This window comes from Sander lucioperca, chromosome 1, assembly GCF_008315115.2.
Source record: "Sander lucioperca isolate FBNREF2018 chromosome 1, SLUC_FBN_1.2, whole genome shotgun sequence".
In the NCBI taxonomy this organism is placed as follows: Eukaryota; Metazoa; Chordata; class Actinopteri; order Perciformes; family Percidae; genus Sander; species Sander lucioperca.
Window position 1 is genome coordinate 37,534,629 of NC_050173.1, and position 22,940 is coordinate 37,557,568.

The 22,940-nt window shown below is 41.1% G+C and overlaps 3 protein-coding genes across 6 annotated transcripts; all 3 read left to right on the plus strand.

Annotated features, from left to right (window-relative positions):
• Nucleotides 1-2,408: 2,408 nt before the first annotated feature.
• eda (ectodysplasin A) lies at nt 2,409-13,997 on the plus strand. Of its 2 annotated transcripts, none has more exons than XM_031319688.2 (8): nt 2,409-2,927; nt 9,355-9,454; nt 11,307-11,345; nt 11,673-11,834; nt 12,188-12,222; nt 12,349-12,400; nt 12,873-13,003; nt 13,309-13,997. In XM_031319688.2, the coding sequence occupies exons 1-8, from the start codon at nt 2,604-2,606 to the stop codon at nt 13,567-13,569; spliced, it is 1,104 nt and encodes a 367-aa protein (XP_031175548.1). In that variant the 5' UTR covers nt 2,409-2,603; the 3' UTR covers nt 13,570-13,997. The 2 variants fall into 2 exon arrangements, with proteins under 2 accessions (XP_031175548.1, XP_031175549.1); XM_031319689.2 differs by having other exon boundaries at nt 12,873-12,997.
• Nucleotides 13,998-14,845: 848 nt separating this feature from the next.
• Nucleotides 14,846-18,041, plus strand: LOC116064445 (tumor necrosis factor ligand superfamily member 13B-like). Of its 2 annotated transcripts, XM_031319676.2 has the most exons (6): nt 14,847-15,127; nt 15,253-15,340; nt 15,466-15,522; nt 15,606-15,718; nt 15,809-15,953; nt 17,291-18,041. In XM_031319676.2, the coding sequence occupies exons 1-6, from the start codon at nt 14,942-14,944 to the stop codon at nt 17,404-17,406; spliced, it is 705 nt and encodes a 234-aa protein (XP_031175536.1). In that variant the 5' UTR covers nt 14,847-14,941; the 3' UTR covers nt 17,407-18,041. The 2 variants fall into 2 exon arrangements, with proteins under 2 accessions (XP_031175535.1, XP_031175536.1); XM_031319675.2 differs by having other exon boundaries at nt 14,846-15,127; nt 15,606-15,953.
• Nucleotides 18,042-18,212: 171 nt separating this feature from the next.
• Nucleotides 18,213-21,079, plus strand: LOC116064444 (transforming growth factor beta activator LRRC32-like). 2 transcript variants are annotated; one of them, XM_031319673.2, is made up of 2 exons: nt 18,213-18,365; nt 18,473-21,079. In XM_031319673.2, exons 1-2 carry the CDS (start codon nt 18,276-18,278, stop codon nt 20,330-20,332), a joined length of 1,950 nt encoding a protein of 649 aa, XP_031175533.1. In that variant the 5' UTR covers nt 18,213-18,275; the 3' UTR covers nt 20,333-21,079. The 2 variants fall into 2 exon arrangements, with proteins under 2 accessions (XP_031175533.1, XP_031175534.1); XM_031319674.2 differs by having other exon boundaries at nt 18,479-21,079.
• Nucleotides 21,080-22,940: the final 1,861 nt, after the last annotated feature.

Consider the following 22,940-nt stretch of genomic DNA (forward strand, 5'->3'; position numbering starts at 1 on the left):
CAGAGACAATGACGCCTGAGAATGTAATGTAAGGGGTGGAGACTGAGAGGTCTAAAACAATGTAATGTAATATGTGACGGTATTATTCTATTAGCTATGAATCACTTTAGCTCCTATGTGATTCCTTATGATGGCAATTGAAAGTCGATTTTAATTTGTGCTCTTTTATCAATGGGTACAGGAGAAAGGAGAAATTACCAGACAGCGCCTCTTTAGTTGAGACCGAGCAGCCATCATCTTCCAACAGCTTGTTGAAGTCATGAGCCTCAGCCCACCGCTCAACTCTCCATGGTAAAATATAAGAGTGCCTATTCCTCCTGCAAAAATTCTCTCATCTGGCAGGGAAAGCCTCTAAATCTTGTTATAAGCTCAGAGAGGATAGAGTGGCACACCATTTATGAACGCTGCATTGAAGCCCGGGGTAGAATTATTCCTGCTTTTTTCGATGCCAGAAAAACAATCATGACAACAAAACTGGTTTTAATTGTCACAGCGTTTAAAGTTGTGTTGTCAGAAACAAAGCAGCAGATACAGAGAAGTGACTCAAACAGTGGCATTGTTTTCTCGTTCCACCAAAATGACAAATTATTAGTGAATAAGTGAATAGCATATATATATACTAACCTAAAAACATCTTCGAAAATGGGTTGAAATCATAGGAGATGCATGTGCCTAACTATTTCAGTGCTGAATTATCTGCTTCTCAAAGTCATTGTGCCTGCTGCTTGGATGAAAAGCGTGGCAAACATGCTTAGGCTGAGCCCTCAGTCACAGGCCCTATGAGGGTTACTTTGAATGTCTTTCTCTCTCTACGATTTTTTTCTGTTATTTTCTAACAATGGAGAAATTACTTCCCGGGAGAGAAAGATAAAGGATGCTCAATATGTGATCAACAGTCCACAGAGAAGCTATATAAAGATAGAATTTAAAAATATGATGTTCTTTAAATGCCATTATTCACCCAATATGAAGCTGTGTTAAGTTCAAGTTCATCAGGACACTGGTGTGCAGTGTTATTGATTTGATTTATGGCTTGGCAATGCTGCCCTTCTGTGGCAGCGGACTAGAATCACTTTTTTTTTCTGCAGATGAGTTGAAGGAATGAAACTTGAATGAATGAAGCTGAGGAGAAACATGTTGTGATGCAGTGGCAGTAGGAGCAGAATCAACCTAGAGAAATGCAGTAATAAATTCTCACCTTCTTTTCGTAATCAACTTCGTGCTGACAACATTTCACAGTGATGAAATACCCATATTCTTAGCCCAAAAAGTCATTCTTCTCCATTATTTCCTTCCACAATATCAAGTGAAAACGAGCGATTACTCTTACACTTAGTGTCTGGCAGGGTGAGCTCATATCATGAAAGAGTGTACCTCTCTGTAGGTCAAGTGCACTCAAATGTCAGGTTATGTCCCAAAGAAATAAAGACAGATGTTTTGTGGCACTTGCCTGAAAACTAATCTAAGCTGGTGATCCATCAAGCCCCCAAGTTTCAGCCCCTCTCGGTGCACTGGTTGGTTTCATCATCTCAAGGCTCAAGGACGGACTGATCCACAGGCTACCTCTGGTTCTTTGCTTCAGAGATCAAAGTGTCTCCATCTGAAAAGAACAAAATTAAGGTCTGCTTTGGATGTTGAAAACGTAGAAACCGCATGAGCCACATTCAATCTTCTTAAAGCATTGTCCTCAGCTGGCGTTTTGCTAACATAAATGTCAAATTATTCCCCAAGTCTAGTGAGTGACACGTGTTTAGAGTATTTGATGGTGTTGTACACAGAGTGGTGCTGACCTCACTGTGACATGGACTCTCTTCCAGGCCCGCTATCATACTGTTGAGCCTGACAGGGTCCAGATGCATTTACATATAATTGTATAATGTGTAGACTGTTTAAGAATATAATTTGCAATGCTTTACCACTCTTTGATGATATGATGAAATCATCAACCGCTCGGTCTTTTTCAATAACAACACTGGACATTATTTACCTGGTTTCTGAATCAATTCTTCACATAGGACCACCACGCCATGTGTCATCACTGCTCATGTGCCACCCACATAACAAAACAAAGTGCTAAACAATGTACACCCATGAAAAACAGCATGTCCAAAACCTAAAACACATAAAACACATGCATAAACAATGCATTACATCAGTGACCACCTCTTCCCATTCACACAACAGCAAAGTAATCACCAAATGTGTTTTCCTGTCTCAAAGTGCTGAGTAATTATCACGCAACCCAAACAGATATAGGCCTAAAGAGGGGAATATTCTCACGCCATCATATCATCTCACAGGCGCTGCAGCTGTTCACTTTGTCCATTAGGTGTCGCTCAACTACTTCACCTGGTGCATCCAGATCCAGCCCCCAACCTCTTCCAACCTCTGGCCCGGATAATCTGGGTTCGTAATTGTCCTCGACCAATCACAGAAGAGGTGGGCGGGATTCCATTGTTACTACAGATACTCGAAGAAGTTTGCACCGACCTGCTGCAGCTGCACCTATGAGTCTCCACGTTAATGAATAGCCGCGGTCCGCGCGAGACAAACGAGCCGATTATGCCGAGATAAAGAGCATCTGACTCGCGCTCTGTCCGATAATGGCATGCGATGGTTCATCCGCGGAGGATTTCCCGGACAAAGTGATGCCCAGAGCAGCTCCCTGCACGTGCAACAAGAAGTGCAGGAGTCGGAGCAGCAGTGTTGTCTTCCTGGGATTATTCCTGCTGTCGCTGTCGCTACACGCTGTCACCCTCGTCTGCTATTTGGACCTACGGTCCGAAGTCAAAAGGGAAATTATCCACCAGAAGCGGGATACAATGTTGACACTTGCGGGGAGTGACCTGGCTGACCCGGCGACGGTGCTCTCGCCCGGACTCCCGCGACTGGACTCCGGCAGCAGCCGCGGCGCAGAGGGTCATGAGGTAAACACATACAAATACATACATGCAAAGTGTGTAAATAAGTGTGTAAAAAAACTAAATGAAGAGCCACAGCAGCTCATTCATGGCGACATTGTTTTCATTCCTCACACGGAGGCTGTTCGTGTTCATTCACCTCCGTTCAGTCCTCCTGTTCCCGTATCATGGTGTCAGGTTTTGTGTCTCTGCTCTGTTATGGCATGTTTCGGGGCAACTTATTTTACAGTAGCCTGTCACGAAGTTTTGCCAGCTCTGTTTCCAGACAAATATGTTTTGAATCAGCGCTCCCGTGTGCGTGATTCAGCCACTTGGACAAAGATGCACAAAGGTATTAGCTTTAAAGTCTGTCACCTGGCCAACGACTGAATGCCTATTCAGGTAAACGGATCCAGGGAGTCATATCAAGGAAGTTAGAGAGGTATGGTGCAAATGCTGTCATCATAAATCAGGAAACTGCTAAATAAAAAAAACCCCACAGTTAACTCATTTACTTTAGAAATGGCTTTATTTTTTTCTTAATCAACCCACATTTAGTCCAATTTTTCTTGTTTCCAGAGCTCCCCATGAACAGATCGAGGTTGACGCTCAAAACTTAGGCAGCCTGCCCAGCTGGATTCACAGAGAGGGTCAGTCAGTGTGCTGGAGCAGGTGGACGGAAAATGAACTGGATCACTAGCAGGTGCAAAGCCCAAGGGCTGATGTAAATTCATCAGGACTTAGATGGGCCAGTTGGTACTTGGAGCTGAGCCAGCCTCGTCTCACATGTGTTTTCTTTTCTGCCAATGGGCTGATTGAATGTTCATATGCTCATTGTGTTGTCTGTGGCTTTAGCAACAGCTGCCCCCCCCCCCCCTCCCATCACCACCACACACTCCTTAATTTCATCAGTACAAAGGGACCAATCGTAGGTCTTAACTTTGCATTGCTTGCTCAATTAGCTCTCATGTCACTGCCAGTTGTGTAACCTTTTTTGCAGTGAAAATGATCCTCTGTGTGGGGGGCTTTGGCTGGACTTTAGTTGTGCAGAACTGTCAACGTGATAAGTCACCCAAAGGATGGAGTCATTCATGAGCAGATTATAGAGACCAATTACTGGTATTGGTGTTTTGCTCTGTAGCATTTTCCTCTCACAAGTGGAAAGCTCAGCCAGTCAGTGTGTCCTTTGCTAAGCTTATTTTAGTTTGGTTTTCCCAGTTAAAGCAGAGTGAGATGGGCCTGGTATTCAACCCAGATGGTGACGCTTCATGAGGTGAAAGACTGTGGCCCAGCTGTAAATATTTAACAGCGCTGTGATGCTGTCCTTGCCAGATGTCTGCATTAAACAACTCTGATTACACATCCCACAGTTTACATAGTTGGAGAAACAGGAGCATGTGGCATTTGGACGCAGCGGCCGCACTTGTTAGCTTTTCAGGCATTTCCTTTGAAGAATCTCTTCTGTAGAGCAAAAAAATGTTTATTGGATTTTTCACACAAGTCTTCATCAAAGGCACTTCAGCAGCATCAGTGCAGTTTGATGTGCAGGTATACAGACAAGTGTAACAGAACATTTAAAGTCTTAAGAAAAACAAAGCAAAAACAACCAGGTATGGGAACAAACATACACACCACATATACATACTTAGCAGACATGAAGTGTATTATTGTTTGTCATCATGTAACCTAGTACCAGTGTATCAATTTTTGAACCTCAGTGCAGATGGACTTAGTCCACTTTGTGGGCAAGCTGTATTTAAAAAAAGATAAGTGGCGTGGCTACATGTAATAACAGCTTTGCACACCAAATTTAGTGCATACAACTCTGCTGGTCAGTGTCGAACATCAATCATTTGGCAGAATTCTTTTGTTTAGAGGCTTCTCGAGTCAGGCAGAATGAAAAGAGAACTATTGCTCAGTTGAGATTGTGGTATTAAGGAGGATAAGATTCTTTTAACTTGGGAAAAAAAATTGAAAATGACACTGACATGAGTTTTAAGATGTATAGTGCTTGTGGAGAGAAGCAAGGGGGTTTTCTTCGCTTTGGGTTAAAGTGTTTTAATGCTTAAGTTTGATTCAGGAAAATAAAACAGTCCTGTGTTTATTCTGGCAGCAAATCTAGTTTTCGTCACATTTTGATCACATTTAAATTAAACCCATTTTTGTGGCCTTGTACTTCAGCTACCACTCATCACTTGTTTTTCAAAGTCTTTCACTGAAAAAAAAGTCAAGTTGACCTAATGAAGGCATTTTGTACTGAAAATGTATAACAACTGATCTGAAGAAAGTGATCATGGCTATGACTCCCAGATAAGGATCTGGGCTATATACAGTACCAGTCAAAAGTAAGTGTCTGATCAGTCTTGGTCTATGAGTGATCAAAGGCAAAGAAAGAAAATAAGGCAGAACAGCAAATGCTATCAAACCAAATTTGTAACAATACAACACAATCTGAGCCTTTTTATATCTGTCAGGATGTCTATAACATTTTATTTTATCTCTTTCCTCAGATGTACAAAAATAGAAACAATATTGTTGAAAGGTTTATAGATCTTAAGAGATTTCCCTTGCAAATGTACTCTGTAACAGGAAAATATCAAATAAAAGCAGGAAAAGGAACAATGGAAGCATTTAGTTAATATCGTTGTTGGAGAAATGCACTCATTTCTGGCATGCACTTAAAAATAAAGTACCACTTAACATCTCACACTCTTTCAGATTCAACTTGTTGCTTCCTAATGAGAGCAGATGATCAGGTCATTTATGATCTGGGCCCAGGGAGTGAACAAACAGTCTTCACCTTAACAGTCACAGTTGGGATGCCCTTGAGCAAGGCAGTAAACTCCAGCTGTCCAGCAGATCTGAGCAGTTCCCAACAGTAAAAAGCCCCTCCCAGGTGTGTGTGTGTGTGTGGTAGGTTTTGAAGCGCAAGTGCGACGTAGGGCATTACCAAATAGGAGCAAGTGTCACTCACAGCCACCCTGACCCTCATTCACCAGACCTCAGTAAGGACGTGTCATAAACGTCAACCCATGGAACATTTAATAGTGTTAGCTCAGATAGCGTTTTATTCTTCAGCCTAACATTTTTTCTTATAACCATTATATGAAATAATTTTCTCCTCTGATGTATGCCTTCAAAGTCTCACAGAGAACAGATGCTGAAACATCTGGAGTCTAGTTAACGGCTATTAAAAAAGTCAGTTTGATGGGACAAAAAGTCCTCAGCAGCATGGGGGTGGGCTGTCACCCACATCTACTTTAATTGTGACCAGTGCATGATTAGTTAAAACAGCAGTATCATATGTACAGATGGAGCGAGCCTCCATATCGGGAATTAATCAGCGTGGACACAAGTGTCATAAAAGCACATGGCAGAGGAGGTCGAAACATCAGAGATATGAGGCTGCAAACTTTTCCATACAAGACTGAATTGTCTTGACAGACAGATGGCGTAGACGCCCAGTAAAGATTAAGTCCCGAGTCACAAACATCTACCAAAATAATAAATTCTCAAAGCATTCACGGCATTCAGCAAGAAGTCCCTTTGCCAGCAGTGTTGCAACAATCTCAAATGTGATTGGCTGCTGACAAGCAACATTTCCCTTAGGTTGAGCTCCACAGCGTTTTTAGATGATAATCTATGAACGCTGTTATTAAATTACCCAAGTTATGGTTTAAAACACATGGCCTTCCAGAGAGCAGTGTCAGGTATTGGCTGAGGTAAGGACACTTCTTTCTGTCCGATATTTAAGAAGAAAACACGCTGTTCTCAGCAGTGTGCATGCCATTAAAGTTAGTAATGCCTGTACAGCTGTGATGAGCATCTAATCTGCATCTGGCACCCACAGCCACCAGCCCTGTGTTTCACCTCCTCAACTTTGTAACTTCACATTCTCAACCGCAATTTAGTGACTAATTTTCGCTGCTAGTCTGAGATGTAGAGGCGTTGCTGCAACCAGAATGCCAGAAAAAACACTCGAGCTGTACAGTAGACTTTCATTTTCATAAACAGCTTGAAAAGTTATGAATGTCGGGGAATTTCTGTGGTATATGTGCAGAAATAGTGGGTAGAGAGATAAAAGTCGTCGTAATAGTAAGTGTTAATGGGGCAAAAAAAAAGTCTTGTGATCACTAAATCGCACATCCCCGGGGTGACTGAATTTTAGTCATATCCTCACGAAACAACGGGGAACTGCGTCCTTTGCGCGCAACAGCACCCCCCCACGCTTTGAAGATTTGAAAGCCCTCTAATTAATAGCATTTTTTCCCTTGTGCTAAAAAAGAATGGTTTACTCAATAGTTGGCACTTGGCATACATACCAACACGTTGTCATCCTGATTTACTGTAACTCTTCGTGCCTTTGAAGGCTGTAAATGTTGTAATGAAGTGAAATGAAGCAAACAAGGGCACAAAACCATTTCTCATAGTCGTATAATGGAACAACTTTTTTTTTTTTCCTTTTTTCTTTTTTTATCACTTTGTTCCCTTCATCTGCGACAACAGACGCACCAGTTTTTGTAGTAGCCTAGCAGATTGCTTGTTTGTTTTTTGTCGTTCTACCGGAGCTTAATCCCGGGCCAGAAATTGGCTGTTGAACCATGTTTGGCTGTCAGAAGACGAAAGTGTAATGCCATATGCCTGAACATACACCCAGGATCCTTTGAGAGGTAAAAGCCTCCTATATGCCAACAGCTGGAGAGGAGATGTGGAGACACCTGCGCACCAAATGAACAGCAAACGTCGCTGCTCGCGGGAACATCTGGAGGTCTGTGTGCCGATAAACCATTCCAACACATACTCCTCCATCAGGCTGGAATTCCCGTGCTTATAAGGTCAGACATGGTTGGCAGCTGGTCAGGGATGTAGACTTTAACTACTTTGAGCTTGCCCAACACAGCCAGCAGGGGTGTTTTACATGATACAGCTCATCCCTCACCACAGGAGAGGGTTCCCACATCTGAGATGAGGTATAGAAGACATTCGAAACATAACTTTTCTTGTCTGTCTTCTTATGGTCTTTCAGTGGCTCTGCTGGAAAACCACACAAAGAGGCAGTGGGAGTTCACGCTGCTTTCCAGAGAGGGAGATTTCTCGCCGTCGGGGTTTAACAACTATGTTTACTTGAGCGTCACAGCTGGAAACATGGAGTATGTCATCTTGTACCCAACTGGGGTAGGCCCCTATGGAAAAAGAGAGGTCGAAGTGTCTGTCAGTAAGCTTGTCTGATTCATTCCCAGCAGTAAGAATAAATGATACATCATTCTTTATTATCTTTTGATCCATGCTAAGGGGCTGCATGTGTCACTGCTTTGGAGATGTTAAGTTATCCAACCTCTAAGCAGACGTCCAGCACAAAATACAAGTTGTCTGGCCATCTGTCCTCAGCCATTGAGAGCCTTTATGCTCACACTCTTACCATTATTTAGGCTGACACTCCAAAAGTGTGTCCGAAAGCAATCTCGTACATTGCGCGACTCGACCAAAAGAAGGCTTTGGGTGGTCTTGTTGTGTTTCCAATGCCGAGATTCTTTGTCTGAAGACTCTGGGAGTCTGGGAATCCTCCAAAGATGTGATCACAAACTGGCTGTTCTAACAAAAAGCGACTTTAAAACAAACTGTGTTTTAAACTCGGAATCCTTAGCACGAAACATTTTTGTTGTCAGAGCCGGTCATGTCTCGAGCGTGCTACAGTCAGGTCAGCACGTCCTACAGAGTTCATGTGAATGTAGGTCGACCAGAACCGGTCACATAAGAACACAGGCTTGCGGTTTGTCCCGCCACTCACTCGCCCATGGGAACACCCGACCACTGTAGCATAGCTTTTTCCTGTTTTTAGGGATGAGCTCAGACCAGCTACATCAGATCCTTTCTTTCTTTTTTTAGTTTATTCATACTACCTCTGAATAGGGCTGGAACCAGGTGCCATATGAATGGGTATTGCTCTCAGATTAACCACAATTCATGTCCTCCTTTTGTATAAAAAGGTGAATTTTAGAGCAGCCGTGTCCAGGTGACTGTCTCAAACGGCAGAAACACAGACAAAAGTGACTTGGGTTACAGGATGGGTTACAGCCCCAATGGGACAGACAATGACTTGGCCACAAATGAATTCGCTGGCTGACAGTGTCTCGCATCTTTTTCAAATGCCCCAAGTTGCCTCTGTGCAAACATTATACCTCAAGAATAGAAAAAGGCCACTTGTGACATGGGTTTCGCTCTCAAGAAACTTGTATCACTCATTCCTTTTGTTTGCTTCACGGAATTAATATTAGGTGGTCTTGGCTGGTGTTCATATTCTGAGGAGAGTTTCAGTGTATAAAGCAAGTGACCCTCTTAAATTTTTCATACTTATTATTATTATTATTATTATTATTATTATTATTATTATTATTATTATTATTATTATTTATTTATTTATTTATTTATTTATTTATTTTTATTTTTTCACCAGGAGAAGTTACTGCACAGAAATAGCGATTTCCATGCCACAGAGGATAACAGGGGCATTACTCAGCGAGCGAAAAGAAGTCCCGGCAAGCAGCCAGAAACAGGTATGTTTGTTTGGATTTATCATCATTTACTAATGCTGTTTCTTTTACCCTTACACATTGACACAGAAGTTGTATACTCCCACTTCACCCTTCTGTATTTGTCAGGCTCAAACTCCAAATTCAGTACCCTTAATGACAAACAGTAAGCACAAACCATTGCTCTCTAGTGCACCTGCATCAGTCTATTTTCTGGATATGAACTTGGCAAAGGCCTTGTCATCTGTTGAGCAATCGTTTCTGTAACTCTTGTTTGTTTGTTTGGTACAGTGTTGGTGGGCTTAAAGCTCTTACATTTTCAGAACAGTTTGTTAATGGTTTCTCACGTGGAATTGATTTTTTTTACTGCTTTGTGCTTACTTAACAAAGCAGCTCCTCCACATAATGTTGCAGAGTTTATACAGCAAGAGATTAAATGGAATGGGATTGATTATTACTTGGATAGCAAGCAAAGACAACAATGAGTTTGGGAGGGTTTCACCAATTTAAAACAGACAGCGAAGCCTGCGTTGATTTCCCCTGTCTCGAAATAATATCGGGTCCCCCGGAATATCTTTTAAAACTGTTATCGGTCAGGTCTGAACCATCAGAAAATAAGACCAAAAAACCAAATCACTTTGTAGTACATGCAGTCATTTTAAGGAACCAGTTGGTTTTTTTTCTGAAAGAGTTTATCATCTGAGACATTGATGGCTTTCATGAATTCCACTGAATTGATTTATTGTAATTAATAGCTTCGCAGAAAACCATATGGCCAATATGTCTGAATTAGCTTTTGTAGTTTTTTTTGTTTAGAATGTGAGCTATGCAAATAAAAATAAAAATGCAGAGCCTTTGAAGTTTCACGTCTGAGTGCAACAAGTGCAGCATGATCACAAGGCATTCCAATGTCTGTGGCGTGACACTGAATACTTGGGGGGGAAGTTTAGTGATTGTGTTTAAATTACAAGAAAAAACTCACCTTTGAGACTTTCTACATAAATCAGTAAAGTCCCGAGCCTCTAAACACTAATCATTCCCAGGACTCTCCTCTGCTCCCAGCGCACAGACAAAGGCTTTTGTAATCTCAGCCTTAGATGTGTGTGTGTGTGTGTGTGTGCGTCTCCTGTGTTTGCACGTGTGTGTGTGTGTGTGTGTGTCCTGTGTTTGCACATGTATGGGCACTCCTAACGGGCACCAGATTCCAGATAGGGCTGCTCGTTAAGAGAAATCTATGCGGATGCATCCAGTCATTTAGCCAGAGGAGAAACACTGGCCATATGTTTGAGGGGGACTCAAACTGTGAGGTTTTAAGGTTAAATGGCCTTTGTAGTTGTAATGACATGGTAAACACAAGAGCAGCGAGACGGCTTTTTGAAAAGGATTCTTCAGCTGCACACAGAGCACACACACACACACAGATGCACGCTAAGTGCATTTTGTCTTTCAAGCACTGACATTGATGCCTCACCAACATCCACGCGCACACACACACATACACATGGTTGTAGCGGGGAGACACACTCATGGACACACACTTTCATCTGCATTCTCCATCTGGGCTTAATTCAAAGAAAAGGATTTTGGCAGGATAAAGTATCTCTCTAATGATCTTCTCCAGTTCCACTGCCTGTGAATGCTTAAGGCACTTGTTCATACAGAGGAGGTGAAACCACACTTACAAATTACTACACTAGAAGATACCACAGACTGACATACCTCCACTCCAGTGCCCAGTGCCGAACATCTGAATCTGTTATTTTAGCCCGTTTAGGATACCTACACGGAATGAGCTGGATACTGGAGATGTTACCCGAGATGATAATTGTTCGGGAGACCATTTCAAGATTAATCACACTGTTTTTGTTTCTTACAGAATCGACTGGAAGGGAGAGAAGGAAAGAGAAGAAAAAAGGTAATACATAACTCAGCCTACATTTCTGGGATCTTGGTCATTGATTAAACTGCTACCTGCTGCCTACTATTAGAAGTATCCTTGAGATGTCGTCCAAAATCCAATAACCGTGTTGGCTTAAAGTGATTCAATATTAGATTCTGTCCGCCGGGCACATTATTCCTGCCTCTTGCCTTTCTTTATATCAGAATTTGTACATCATCTGTACAGACTGTAAATTCAAGTATTGCCCTTGGAAGCAAAGAAGTAATTTCAGGGTATATAAATAAATTTAAACTTGACAGTGAGTTTTTAATTTGCAAACCATTTTGCTTTGTCTCTTAACAGGGAAAAAAAGGTCTGTGCCGGGCCCCCCTGGTCCCCCGGGCCCACAGGGGCCACCGGGCATCCCTGGAATCCCCGGTATTCCAGGAAGCAACGCTGTGGGGCCCGCAGGACCCCCTGGACCCCCCGGGCCACAGGGACCTCCGGGCACTCAAGGTCCAGCAGGTATTAAAACTTAGAAATGGCGCGACGACGCGCTGAGGTAGCCAAGACTCCGGCCAGAGGACTGGAAAACTGGAAAGAGATTTGTTCTTAGATTACAGTATTTTCCCGCATGTAGACAAGTTCCCACACTAGAAGGGGGCTCAAGTTGTCAAAATCGATGAACTCATTGCCTTCACTGTGAGAGTTTCTGATGCAGGATGTCAAACACAGTGTGGGAGAGCAGTGATCGTTCCTTAAACTATGTCAGTGTTTGTTTTTGTTTGAATCATCATCGTCTTCTTTGTTCCCCAGCGGTGTCGAAGGCCAGAAATTTATCTTGTGTCTCGCTCTCTCTTTCTCTCTTCTTCTTGCAGGGGTTATCGATAAGACGAAAACAAAAGAATTCCAGGTAGAGTATGTCAGCTGTTGAAATTAAAGTTTACCCCACACACACGATCCCTGATGAAACAGCTGTTCTCTTGTTTTGCTGTGTATCCAGATTAGTCACTAGAGATCTTGTTATTTTGCTTTTCAGCCTGCAGTGGTTCATTTGCAAGGGCAGGAGACAACCATCCAAGTGAGAGAAGGTGGGTCTTCTGTCTGTTCTCTGTTGTAGTTGCGCCTCTTTGACACGAACCAATAAACATGTCAGCGTCCTTTGTTAAAGGCCTGGCTCTGCAACTGCTCCACTATACACAGACTTACACCAGAATAAATAAAAGATTTCATGGTTTAGAGGGCTAGATGTTGCTACCAATATTCACTATATGATTATTTAAGATTATAGTAACCCTAAAGTGATCCTATAACTATTACAGGCTTAGTATATAGGCTTATGTTATAAGTCAGACCCGTGTTAAGTCGGGTCAAGAGCAGAAGCCTTGCATGCTAGCAGATTTAGTTTGTCCTGCATCACTTTGTCAGTCTAAAAGGAGCGTATACGCATCATTAGCAGGTTTGTAATTTCCGTCAGTGCGGAGCTCTGGTTGGAGTTAAACACTGCTGCAAGCTGTTTATGTTGACTGTTTGCCTCTTGTTTGTTTGTTGTGACATGTTTAGATCTGTCTGAAGGCATCCTTAGGAACTGGAAGATGGTGTCCATCCATCACCGCGTGTTTAAAATGCACTCTCGCTCCGGAGAGCTGGAGGTGCTGCTGGACGGTGTCTACTTCATATATAGTCAGGTAGAAGTGAGTACGGTCCTTGACGTAACTCTTATAATTTACAGCTTAGAGTCAAAAGAACTGGCAGTTGTCTGTAGCTAAGCTTAAAAAATAAAAACACGTGCTTTGCTTTTCCATAAATGTTTGAGTTATATTATGAGACGTATTTCTTTTCCCTCTCCCTGTGGTTAAATGTGAACATCTATAACTCAAAGCCTTGTTTGCTACTCTGATATTCCAGCTGTTCCAGCTTTAAATAAGCTCTTAAATATCACATGTATTTGTTTTGACTACCCCTCTCAGTCTCCTGTGAATTTGTATGTCTCCGCCAGGTGTACTACCTCAACTTCACCGACATTGCCAGCTATGAGGTGATGGTGGACTCCAACCCGTTCCTCCGCTGCACCTGCAGCATCGAGACAGGCCAGCGCAAGTTCAACACCTGCTACACGGCTGGGGTGAGCCTGCTCCGTGCCGGCCAGAGGATCTCCATACGCATAGTGTATGAGGACACGCTCATCAGCATGACCAACCACACCACCTTCCTGGGAAGTGTCAGACTTGGAGAGGCTCCATCTGCTGGGCAGAACTGATAATTACACAACCACCAGCCCCCCCCGTCTCGCACCTGTTTAGAGGAAACTAAAATCCTCCCGGGTTGTTAAAGATGGGGAAGCCGTTGGGTGACTTTTGTTCACTTTCACAGTTGTGTATTAAGAAAAAGACAATATAAACTGTTACGCTTCCCCCTCACATTGATTCTGTGCAAAGAGATCAGCCTTGATGAGCCTCATCAAACAAACGTTTCTATTTATAGTCACCATTTCGTGTCAACACAGACGGCATCTCTCTTTATAACAAGGAAGGACACTGAGCTGACATATACTTAATATTTACATATTTTTTAAGTGCTGTTGAATGATAATCTTGTATCTCCAAAAACACCAGCTATGTTTTATCTGCAGTTTGTATACTTGGTCATTTTAATTAGTTTAATTATATTAACAGATATAAGTAAGTGGTTTTGTGGCTGGATTGGCTCGGTGGTAGAGCAGGCGCACATATACTGAGAGGTTTATGCCTCGACGCAGAGGTCCAGGGTTCGAATCCGACCTGTGACGATTTCCTGCATGTCTTCCCCCTCTCTCTCCCCTTTCTCACCTAGCTGTCCTGTCAAAAATTAAAGGCAGAAAAGCCCCAAAAAATAATCTTAAAAAAAAATAAGTAAGTGGTTTAACAAGGGGTTTAAAGCTCCATATGCCCCAGGGTTATACAAATAATTAAAAAGTTCATATACATGTTCATAGCAAGTATAAAGGTATCTATGCAAAGCTGAGACTAATCTATTAAAACTGGAGTTATAAGGTATTCACAGAGCAACAGCACTATATATTTTGCACACATTTGCACTACAGCATCCCTGCAGAATATCAGTGATATGTTTTGTTACAGTGCTATTGTTTAGTTGCCGTATGAATGAATCCATGTGGAAAAATGATAGTTGTTTATACATCTCTGTACATATTGTATATAAAAAGGGATATACTTTTGTAAATGGAGTTGATTGATGGATTAAAATGTTTCATTTTCTGTCTAAATGCATTTGTCTGTCTCTTGTGTTTGTATGGCGGGTGGTATTGATTTAAAAGGTCAAAAACATCTCTTTTATGCTGGACTCTGCTGGCACGAGTATTGACAAGAACAAATGATGTTCTTTGAATGAGGCCTTGAGGCTTTATTAAAATGTGGCTTTTACTTTGACTGCAAGTTTCACAATGCACTGTAAATTTGGCTGTAATCTTCATACAATGTAAATGAGTTCCATCTTGAGAGGCAGAGAGAAGATAGTTCCTCATTTAGAAACTAATTTAGAAACTGAACATTTAGGTTTCCGGAGTTAACTGATGTGTGATCTCACACGTTTGAGTAACTTGAAGACATCCAGTATGTCTCACTAGTCTCACAATGCTTTACAATGCTTTATTATCATTAACAGCGTTTATGTTTTGTCTTAGTCTTTTCCTGGTGCACAGAGCCAGTGTTTTAGAACGTGATTTTCGCAAGCTCCAAGGGGACATAATTCTACAATTAAATCAGCCACGTTCTGAGGGAGTCAATGGGAAAATGGCCAAGATGTCTAAAACAAGGGAGGTATGTCACTGATTATGCAGGATGGAGTCATCTTGGACATTGTACTACTGAGATTTATGCCATTAGTGAGTATTTAGATAGTGCTGCAATAGTAATTTTTCTCCTAATGCTTTGTTTTCTCTTAGGACATAAAGCAAAGTACTTTGCGAAAAGCTCAGAGTTCTCTGAAGGTATTTTCCAGGAGAGTAAAACGGGAACAGGGCAGCTGCAGAGGTGGGTTGGAGCTGAGAACAGAAAATGTGTGCATTAGTTATGGTCTAATCTGGTAGTGAGACCATAAACAGTATACGCTAAGTTAATAAACTTCAAGTGTTATGTTTATTTCCTCCTCTTGCCAGCTCCAACATCATTCCTGCAGTTAACAGCTAACACTAACAAACAACCAGACATAAGAGGTAAAACTAAATTCAAGTCTTGGGCTTCAGCATCGCACCGTATGCCATTATTTTGAATACGTGTATCTTGCCTTCTCCCATAGGAAATATAGCAGTGATCCCTTGGACAGTTTCTGCGCAGCAGGGAAATACAATTTCACAAAAGGAAAACAGAATTGTTGTCCAAGAACATGGATATTACTTGGTGTTTGGACAAGTATGGTGTCACTGTAACTCAAGCATAACTAAATTGAAATTACATCTGATTTGTTCCAACTGTTCCACTAATGTTCTGCTTAATACACAGGTTTTGTTCACGAGCCCAAGTACAGTTATGGGTCATGTCATTCGAAGTTGGGGTTCCACTAGAACAGGGACGACATCAACAGAGCTCTTGTGCTGCCTGCAAGAGATGCCCGATGAAACTCCTGCCAATACATGCTACACTGCAGGTCAGTGAGGCGATACTGCAGCTGGCCTCCATTGTAAAGAAATAGTTCAACATTTTGAAAAATACGCTTATTTGCTTTTTTGCCAAGAGTTAGATGAGAAGATTGATATCACTCTTGTGTCTACGGTAAATATAAAGCAGATGGTTAACTTAGCTTAGCAGGGGTGTGAAAGCAACACATTGTGGTTGTACAGCTGTTATGTGCCACGTCAGACTATTTTGTGGCCGGGAGTAGTGACTTCCTGGAGTTTCATCACCACCTTGAGGTTTTCAGACCTTCTTCTGGCCATTTGCACTTCGGTTTTTGTAGACTTAATGAATGAGTTCTTGTATGTTTCTTTTGTGAGCTTCAATGGTGCTGGTAGGAGGATTTTGTTACTTTGGGCACATCGCCAGGCTAGCTGTTTCCCTCTTTTTCCCATCTTTGTGCTACGCTAAGCTAAGCTAACTGGCTGGCTGTAGCTTTATATTTACACTACAGGCATGAGAGTGGTATCAATCTTCTCATCGAACACTGGGCAAGAAATCGTATTTGTGCGTACTTCCCAAAATGTTGCACTATTCCTTTAACTTCAGCAGCCTTTAAACCATGTGTCAAACTCAAGGCCCGTGGGCCAAACCCGGCCCCTCGCAGGTTTTATCACTAATCGATTTAGGTTCATAATAAATTTAATCTAGTTGTGCGCCAAACCCAAAAAGAGAGTAAACTGTTTTTCAAACTGCAATTACGTGACATTTAAGGCAGAATTTTGAGATTCAGAAATTCCCACAGAAGCAGAGTTTTCATATTCAGGCTGTGAAACAGGTTGCTGTGAGTCAGCTGGGTGGTAGCTGCTTTTAAAAATTTAATTATTTTTTTTGCTGGATTTGCTAAACTCTATGATGGTTAAGGACCTTTTTTGATGACTTTTGTAGGGCTTCATGTCAACAAAAATGCGATAAAAGTCGAAAATAGCAACAAAAATGACGAAAAATGCAACACGTCCAAAAAGCGTAATTCTTTTATACAGTCAACGATATTTCACTTTTATCAATAAAAGCATGTCAATAAACTCTACATGTCTGGCACTGGATGTGATTTTCATTTTCCAGTGTGACCCTCAGGGAAAATGAGTTTGACACCCTTGCTCTAAACCATTTTCTCAAAACACCAAAGGAGGGAATATATTTTGTAAGAATGGCGTTAATCCCTCCAGTACAGCTCCAGAGACTTGTAGAGTCTATGCCAAGGAGCATTGAAGCTGGCCTCACTAGGAGACATTATGACAGTTTTTCCTTTCATTTGTGACCCATCTTGTATCTCCTCTGATGCCGTCTTCTATGTATCCTCTGCTACAGGCATAGTGCAGCTGAATCAGGACGATGAGCTAGAAATGGTGATACCATACAGGCCCCATGCCCTCATCTCTATGGATGCAGACGGGACCTTTTTTGGTGTCATACAGCTAAACTGAAACAAGACAGTATGAAGATGATAACCATGCAGTTTGTTGCTGCAGGATGTGGGAAACTGACACTGAGCTGTGTCAGGGGATGCTGATAAAGGACCAAGTGACAGCAGCAGGAAAACTGTCATTAACCTCATAAGGAACTTTTTAAATGGACTGCCTATTTCATGTGTCAGTTTTTTAAACACAACTACTTTTTAAATCCTACCGCTTTAAATCATTGTGGTGTATCTTTCAGTTAGTCCATCTGGGCCTGTCCCCTAGCATTGTTTATGTGTGCTACCACATCCTTTCATCTATCTATTTTAGCATGTCTCTTTATACCTTCCACCTCCGCGCCGTCTGTTTATTGTTCCTCTCGTCTATTTCAGAATGGTTTCCGTTTTCCTAAGACTATGTCAGGAACAAACAAAGGTATAAATTGATATCGCTCTGGGGGTGTTTTCCTGGTTGACACAAACTCATCAACTGTGTAAATACTTTATGATAAAATTAAAGTTGTTATAAATGGGATAATATGCCTTAGTACAAATACATTCTCAGTTGGTATTTCTGTTCATAACTAATTTTGAAGGTATACATCTGTAAAATTGGTTACATTAAGCAGATATATGACCATATTTGTCTTTTTATATCCAAATTTTAAAAGTTCCTTATTCAAGATGTTTTCTCAATAGAAAGTGATATATCAGTAGTCAAGCCTTTATTGTCTAAATTTAGTATCCACAATGCCTATCTGGTGTCCACAGCTGTTTTCTCTCTCCCTTTTTTTTTATGAAGCATGGCTATAAGAGGGTGTGTGTGTGTGTATTAAATGAGCTCTGACAGCAGTAGTGGTACAGTTTAACAGCAGCAGAAGCGGCAGCAGAGGGAGGATGGTCAGACATATGTTCTCTAATCTCCTACTACTCTGGTCAATCAGCCATGACCTTTATATAACTGGACTGACATATCATGTGCCAAAGGTAGGCTCAAGATTTATAATATAATTGCCTTTGTTTTAGATGTTCTTGTTAGGTTAGGTTTCCATGGTTTACTCTTTGATTATGATGAATGTTCCTTTCATTTCAAGGAGCAGTCCTGGAACAACCAGAATCTCTTTTCTGTCCCTCTGGATTTGGATGTAAGGCTTAGAAGACTCGACCTGTCCAATAACTTCATCAGACAGTTGCACACACTTGCTTTGCCATACTTGGAACAGCTGGACCTGAGCTCCAACCAGCTGGATCTCATCTCAGAGGGGGCTTTTGAAAACTTGGCTCGACTTGAGGAGTTGAATTTGTCCAGAAATGTGCTGAACAACAACGTGGGCAGTAATGGCAAAGCCCTCCAATCCATCAGTAGACTGAAGAGTTTGGACATATCAATGAACGGTTTGAGTGATGATGCAGTGGAACTGTACCTTCGAAACAAATCATCTCTTGATCAACTGAAGATGACTGGTAATGCTTTAACAAGACTTTCACACAACTTGTTCAAAGAGAGTGAAGGTCTGAGGGTCATTACTATTGATGACAATCAGATATCAGTGATAGAACAGGGCACATTTGAACCATTGAGCCAATTAGAGACGCTAAACTTGGCCAAAAATAACCTCGCTCATATCTGTGATTTTAAGTTGCATCAAGTTAAATATCTGAATCTGAGTCGAAACTCAGTTGAGTTCTTTGTTACGCGTGAGGATGACCAGTTGTACAGGCTTGAAATTCTTGATTTAAGTCACAACAAACTTCTTTATTTCCCAATTGTTCCCAAAATGAACAGTTTGAGGTATCTTCATTTACAGAATAATTTGGTTGGCACCTTAAATTCAGAGGCTACAATGGTATCAGAGGCCAATGCTCTTTATTATGAGATTATGAATGAGAAAACCGTTAGAAAAAATAACCTTCACTCCAACTGGAGGCTGATGCCACTGATTTATATTGACCTGAGCTACAACCACTTCAGGTCTTTCCCACTGGAGACTTTCAACCATCTCTTATCTTTAGAAACTCTGAATTTCAGTTACAACTGTTTGCAAAACATCACCTGGAATGTGAGAAATGATGAATCGGGATACCGTCGGCAGCTTTTCTTTCCCTCTTTAAAGTACCTCGACCTGCAGAGTAATGGACTTGTATACATTTCTCCACTATTTCTCAATGCGCTCACGCAAATAGAAACATTAAATCTACAAGACAATTCTGTGCAACCTTGTGCCTCTATGGACCAATCTGCACCGCAAATAAATCTCAACACATCCTGTGTTGTCTTTGGGCAGTTAAGGACTCTTAAACACCTCAATCTTAAAGAAAACAACATCAAAATGCTTCAACCAAACACGTTTTTAAAAACCTCTTTGGTTTCTCTGAACCTTGCAAGAAATTCACATATGGGAATGCAAGTGGGCTCATTAGAAGGTGTGCAAAAGACTCTTCAGTCCTTGTTCATCAGTGAAATAAACATGACCAGTTCTGATCTGTCGTTACCCTGCATGCCGGTGTTAACTCAGCTGAACATATCTAACAACCGTCTAGATGTGATACCCAGCAGTTTGAGCTGCTCTCCTCTGAGAGAAATCGACATAAGAAATAATCATTTTGCGTCTTTAAACCATTCTTTGTTTCTTGCTTTATCAGTGCACCTCAATCTTATGTATATTAGTGGAAATTATTTTAACTGTTGTGACAGTAAATGGCTTACAATCCTCCATGAGTTGAAGGGAAAGCTGCCTGATGTCAGTGACACTGTATGCTTTACAAGTGATAGCAACATTACGATAACAGAGTATCTGAAAAACCCTTCAGTGTATTGTTTGTTTCATACAAAAGCACAGGAAACCCACTTTGGAACAGTGATCATAATTGTTTTATTTGTAGCTGTGATATTAACAGTGTTCATAATATTCACCAGGAAGGTGTGTTGCACACAGAGATCATTTATAGTGTGAAACATCTGTTGTCATTGGTTGATTTATATGCACATGGGTTTCATAAAGTAAGCAAAGCAAATAAAGCTGTGAGAAACTGGAACTAACTGAAGCATAATTCCTGTGTTCCTGTGTGCATGATCCATTTTACTATAAACAGAAGTGGGGCTTAATGGCTGCTTGGACTGTAAAAACTAGTGTAATCTTAGTTTATAAAATGCAGTAAAATCTTCATCATCTAACACAATTATATTCTCATCTCCATTCAAGGCTTACTTTTATGACCTGCACATTATTAGTCTTGTAGAACATGCATCACGCTGTGTGAACTGTGCAGCGAAAATATTGTGATTGAAATTGGCTTTATCGACTCCCAAGCTGTTTGGTTACGGTGCGTGCCAAATGGCTAATCATGTGGAGAATTTTTGCCCATCCTTCATTGTGAAATGTTTGCTTGCCTAAAGATTTTGCCTTGGCTCAAATTTTTATGACGTCTGTGAGGCCTTGCACGACATTCCTAAAATCTGAACTCGTGAATAATTCAATAAAAAAACACAATAAGAGACCTTTTACAAGTTTAGGTATAACCATATACTGTGTATATATATATATATATCTTTTTTTTCAATTTTAATAGATATCACTTTCTGCATCTGTTTGTGTTTTGTTATGTATAATTGATGTGGCTCTGACCCTGGTCATGAAATACAATGGTAAATGTGGCAACAGTTATGCTGTACATAATATATATATACTGTACCTAATAACCAGAATATGTTGGCATTTTTCATTTTAGAATATGAATCCCCCATTTCTGCACCTGCAAAATAAATCACTGAGGTTTGAAAGGGGAAGAATTGTGGTTTCTGTGAATTTCTGCTTTTAGCTGAGCAACTTGAATTCCACCAAGTCGTAAAATGTGGACTACAAGGGTTATTATTTATTGTGAGTTGCATTCTCACTGAACTTGGATCCTACATTTAAGTAAATAAGACCCTCTTTGATTGGGCTGATAGTCTGGTGAAAAATAAGAAAACATAAGCTAGATCCCCAGAGGGGAAATTCAGTTGTTGCAGCAGAACAACAGAAACAACGGAAATAAATTAATTATTTAAAAAAAAAAATTCTATACTAAATACAGTAAAGAAAGTAGCACAGATAAACAATAAGATGTACATAAACTAGAATAAGAATAGGATAAAAAAAAAAAAACTATACAAGACAAAATGACATGGTAAAGTGACAGCGGTGTAATAAACAGCAGCAGAGTCAACATGTAAACAGTGTACACAAGACTAATATATATAATTAAGTAGTACTACTTAGTGTCTATCTGTATTTATATAACAGAATATAATGCAAAAGTCAATGTAACATATTAACATCATATGGTACATTATGATATAGTGAGGGATTTGAGGCATAAGGTGAAGTGTAGTAATATAGTATAGAATACCATAATACATAGTATATTACAACAAGTATAAAGTATAAGTATATGGCACAGCAATATAACATAGTATAACTTAGTGTAAGATATAACATGTGTTGTGTATAATAAAGCAATATATCAGAATAGAATAGACAATAAAATATAATATTGTGTCAAATATAACAATATATAAGAATATATGATATAATATGATATAAGAATATATCAACAGTATGGTAAGGTATGTAGTCAGTCCAGCAGAGAGACAATGGAGAGGAAGAGGTGAGTGTCTCCAGTGAACCAGACACTGTGGAGAAATGGCTCTGTGTGTGTGTGTGTGTGTGTGTGTGTGTGTGTGTGTGTGTGTGTGTGTGTGTGTGTGTCGTTACAGTCCGTGGGTCACACTGCTGTTGTACAGTCTGATGGCAGCAGGTACAAAAGAGCGCCCTGCAGCACTCCGTCTGGCACCTGGCTAAAATGATCCGGTGGATGAATGAGCTGCCCATCTGCCACATCTTGTCATGGAGAGGATGACAGGGGTTGTCTATCATCCTCCACTCCGCCACCGACTCCAGACTGTCCAGTTCCTGCCCGACCACAGAGGCCTCCCTGTTGAGTCTGCTGGCCTCTGTAGCCTTGGTGCCACCACCCCAGCACACCACAGCAAAGAACAGTGCGCAAGCTACAACAGTCTTCAGGAGCCTGTTACACACACTAAAGGATCAGAGTCTCCTCAAGAAGAACAGTCTCCTCTGTCCCTTCCTAAATAGGGTGTTTGTGTTGTAGGACCAGTCAAGTTTTTTTGTTTTATTTGAACCCTACTACCGTACTTGTAGGAGTCCACCCTCTCCACTATCTCCTCTGGTAATCCACCACCAGCTTTTTGGCTGATATTGAGCTTTAGGTGATTGCTGTCGCACCATAAATGTGCAAAAAGCCTCATGACATGTTGCATTGTAAAATGAATAAACAATTTCAAAGATTCTATTACAATCTGAGCAAGTAGCTCAGGGTACACTGGGGAGAAACTGCTGTTGCAAGAGGATATCCTGTTAAGCAATCCTCCTATTGTCTTATTGACACATTCCTCTCCTTTAAAACTGATGCAAAGTGTCATTTTGCAATTCTCATGCCCATTACCACTTTGTCCACTGGGTAGAGCCTGTGATGCAAGCATTAGTGCCAAAAGAGCCAGGA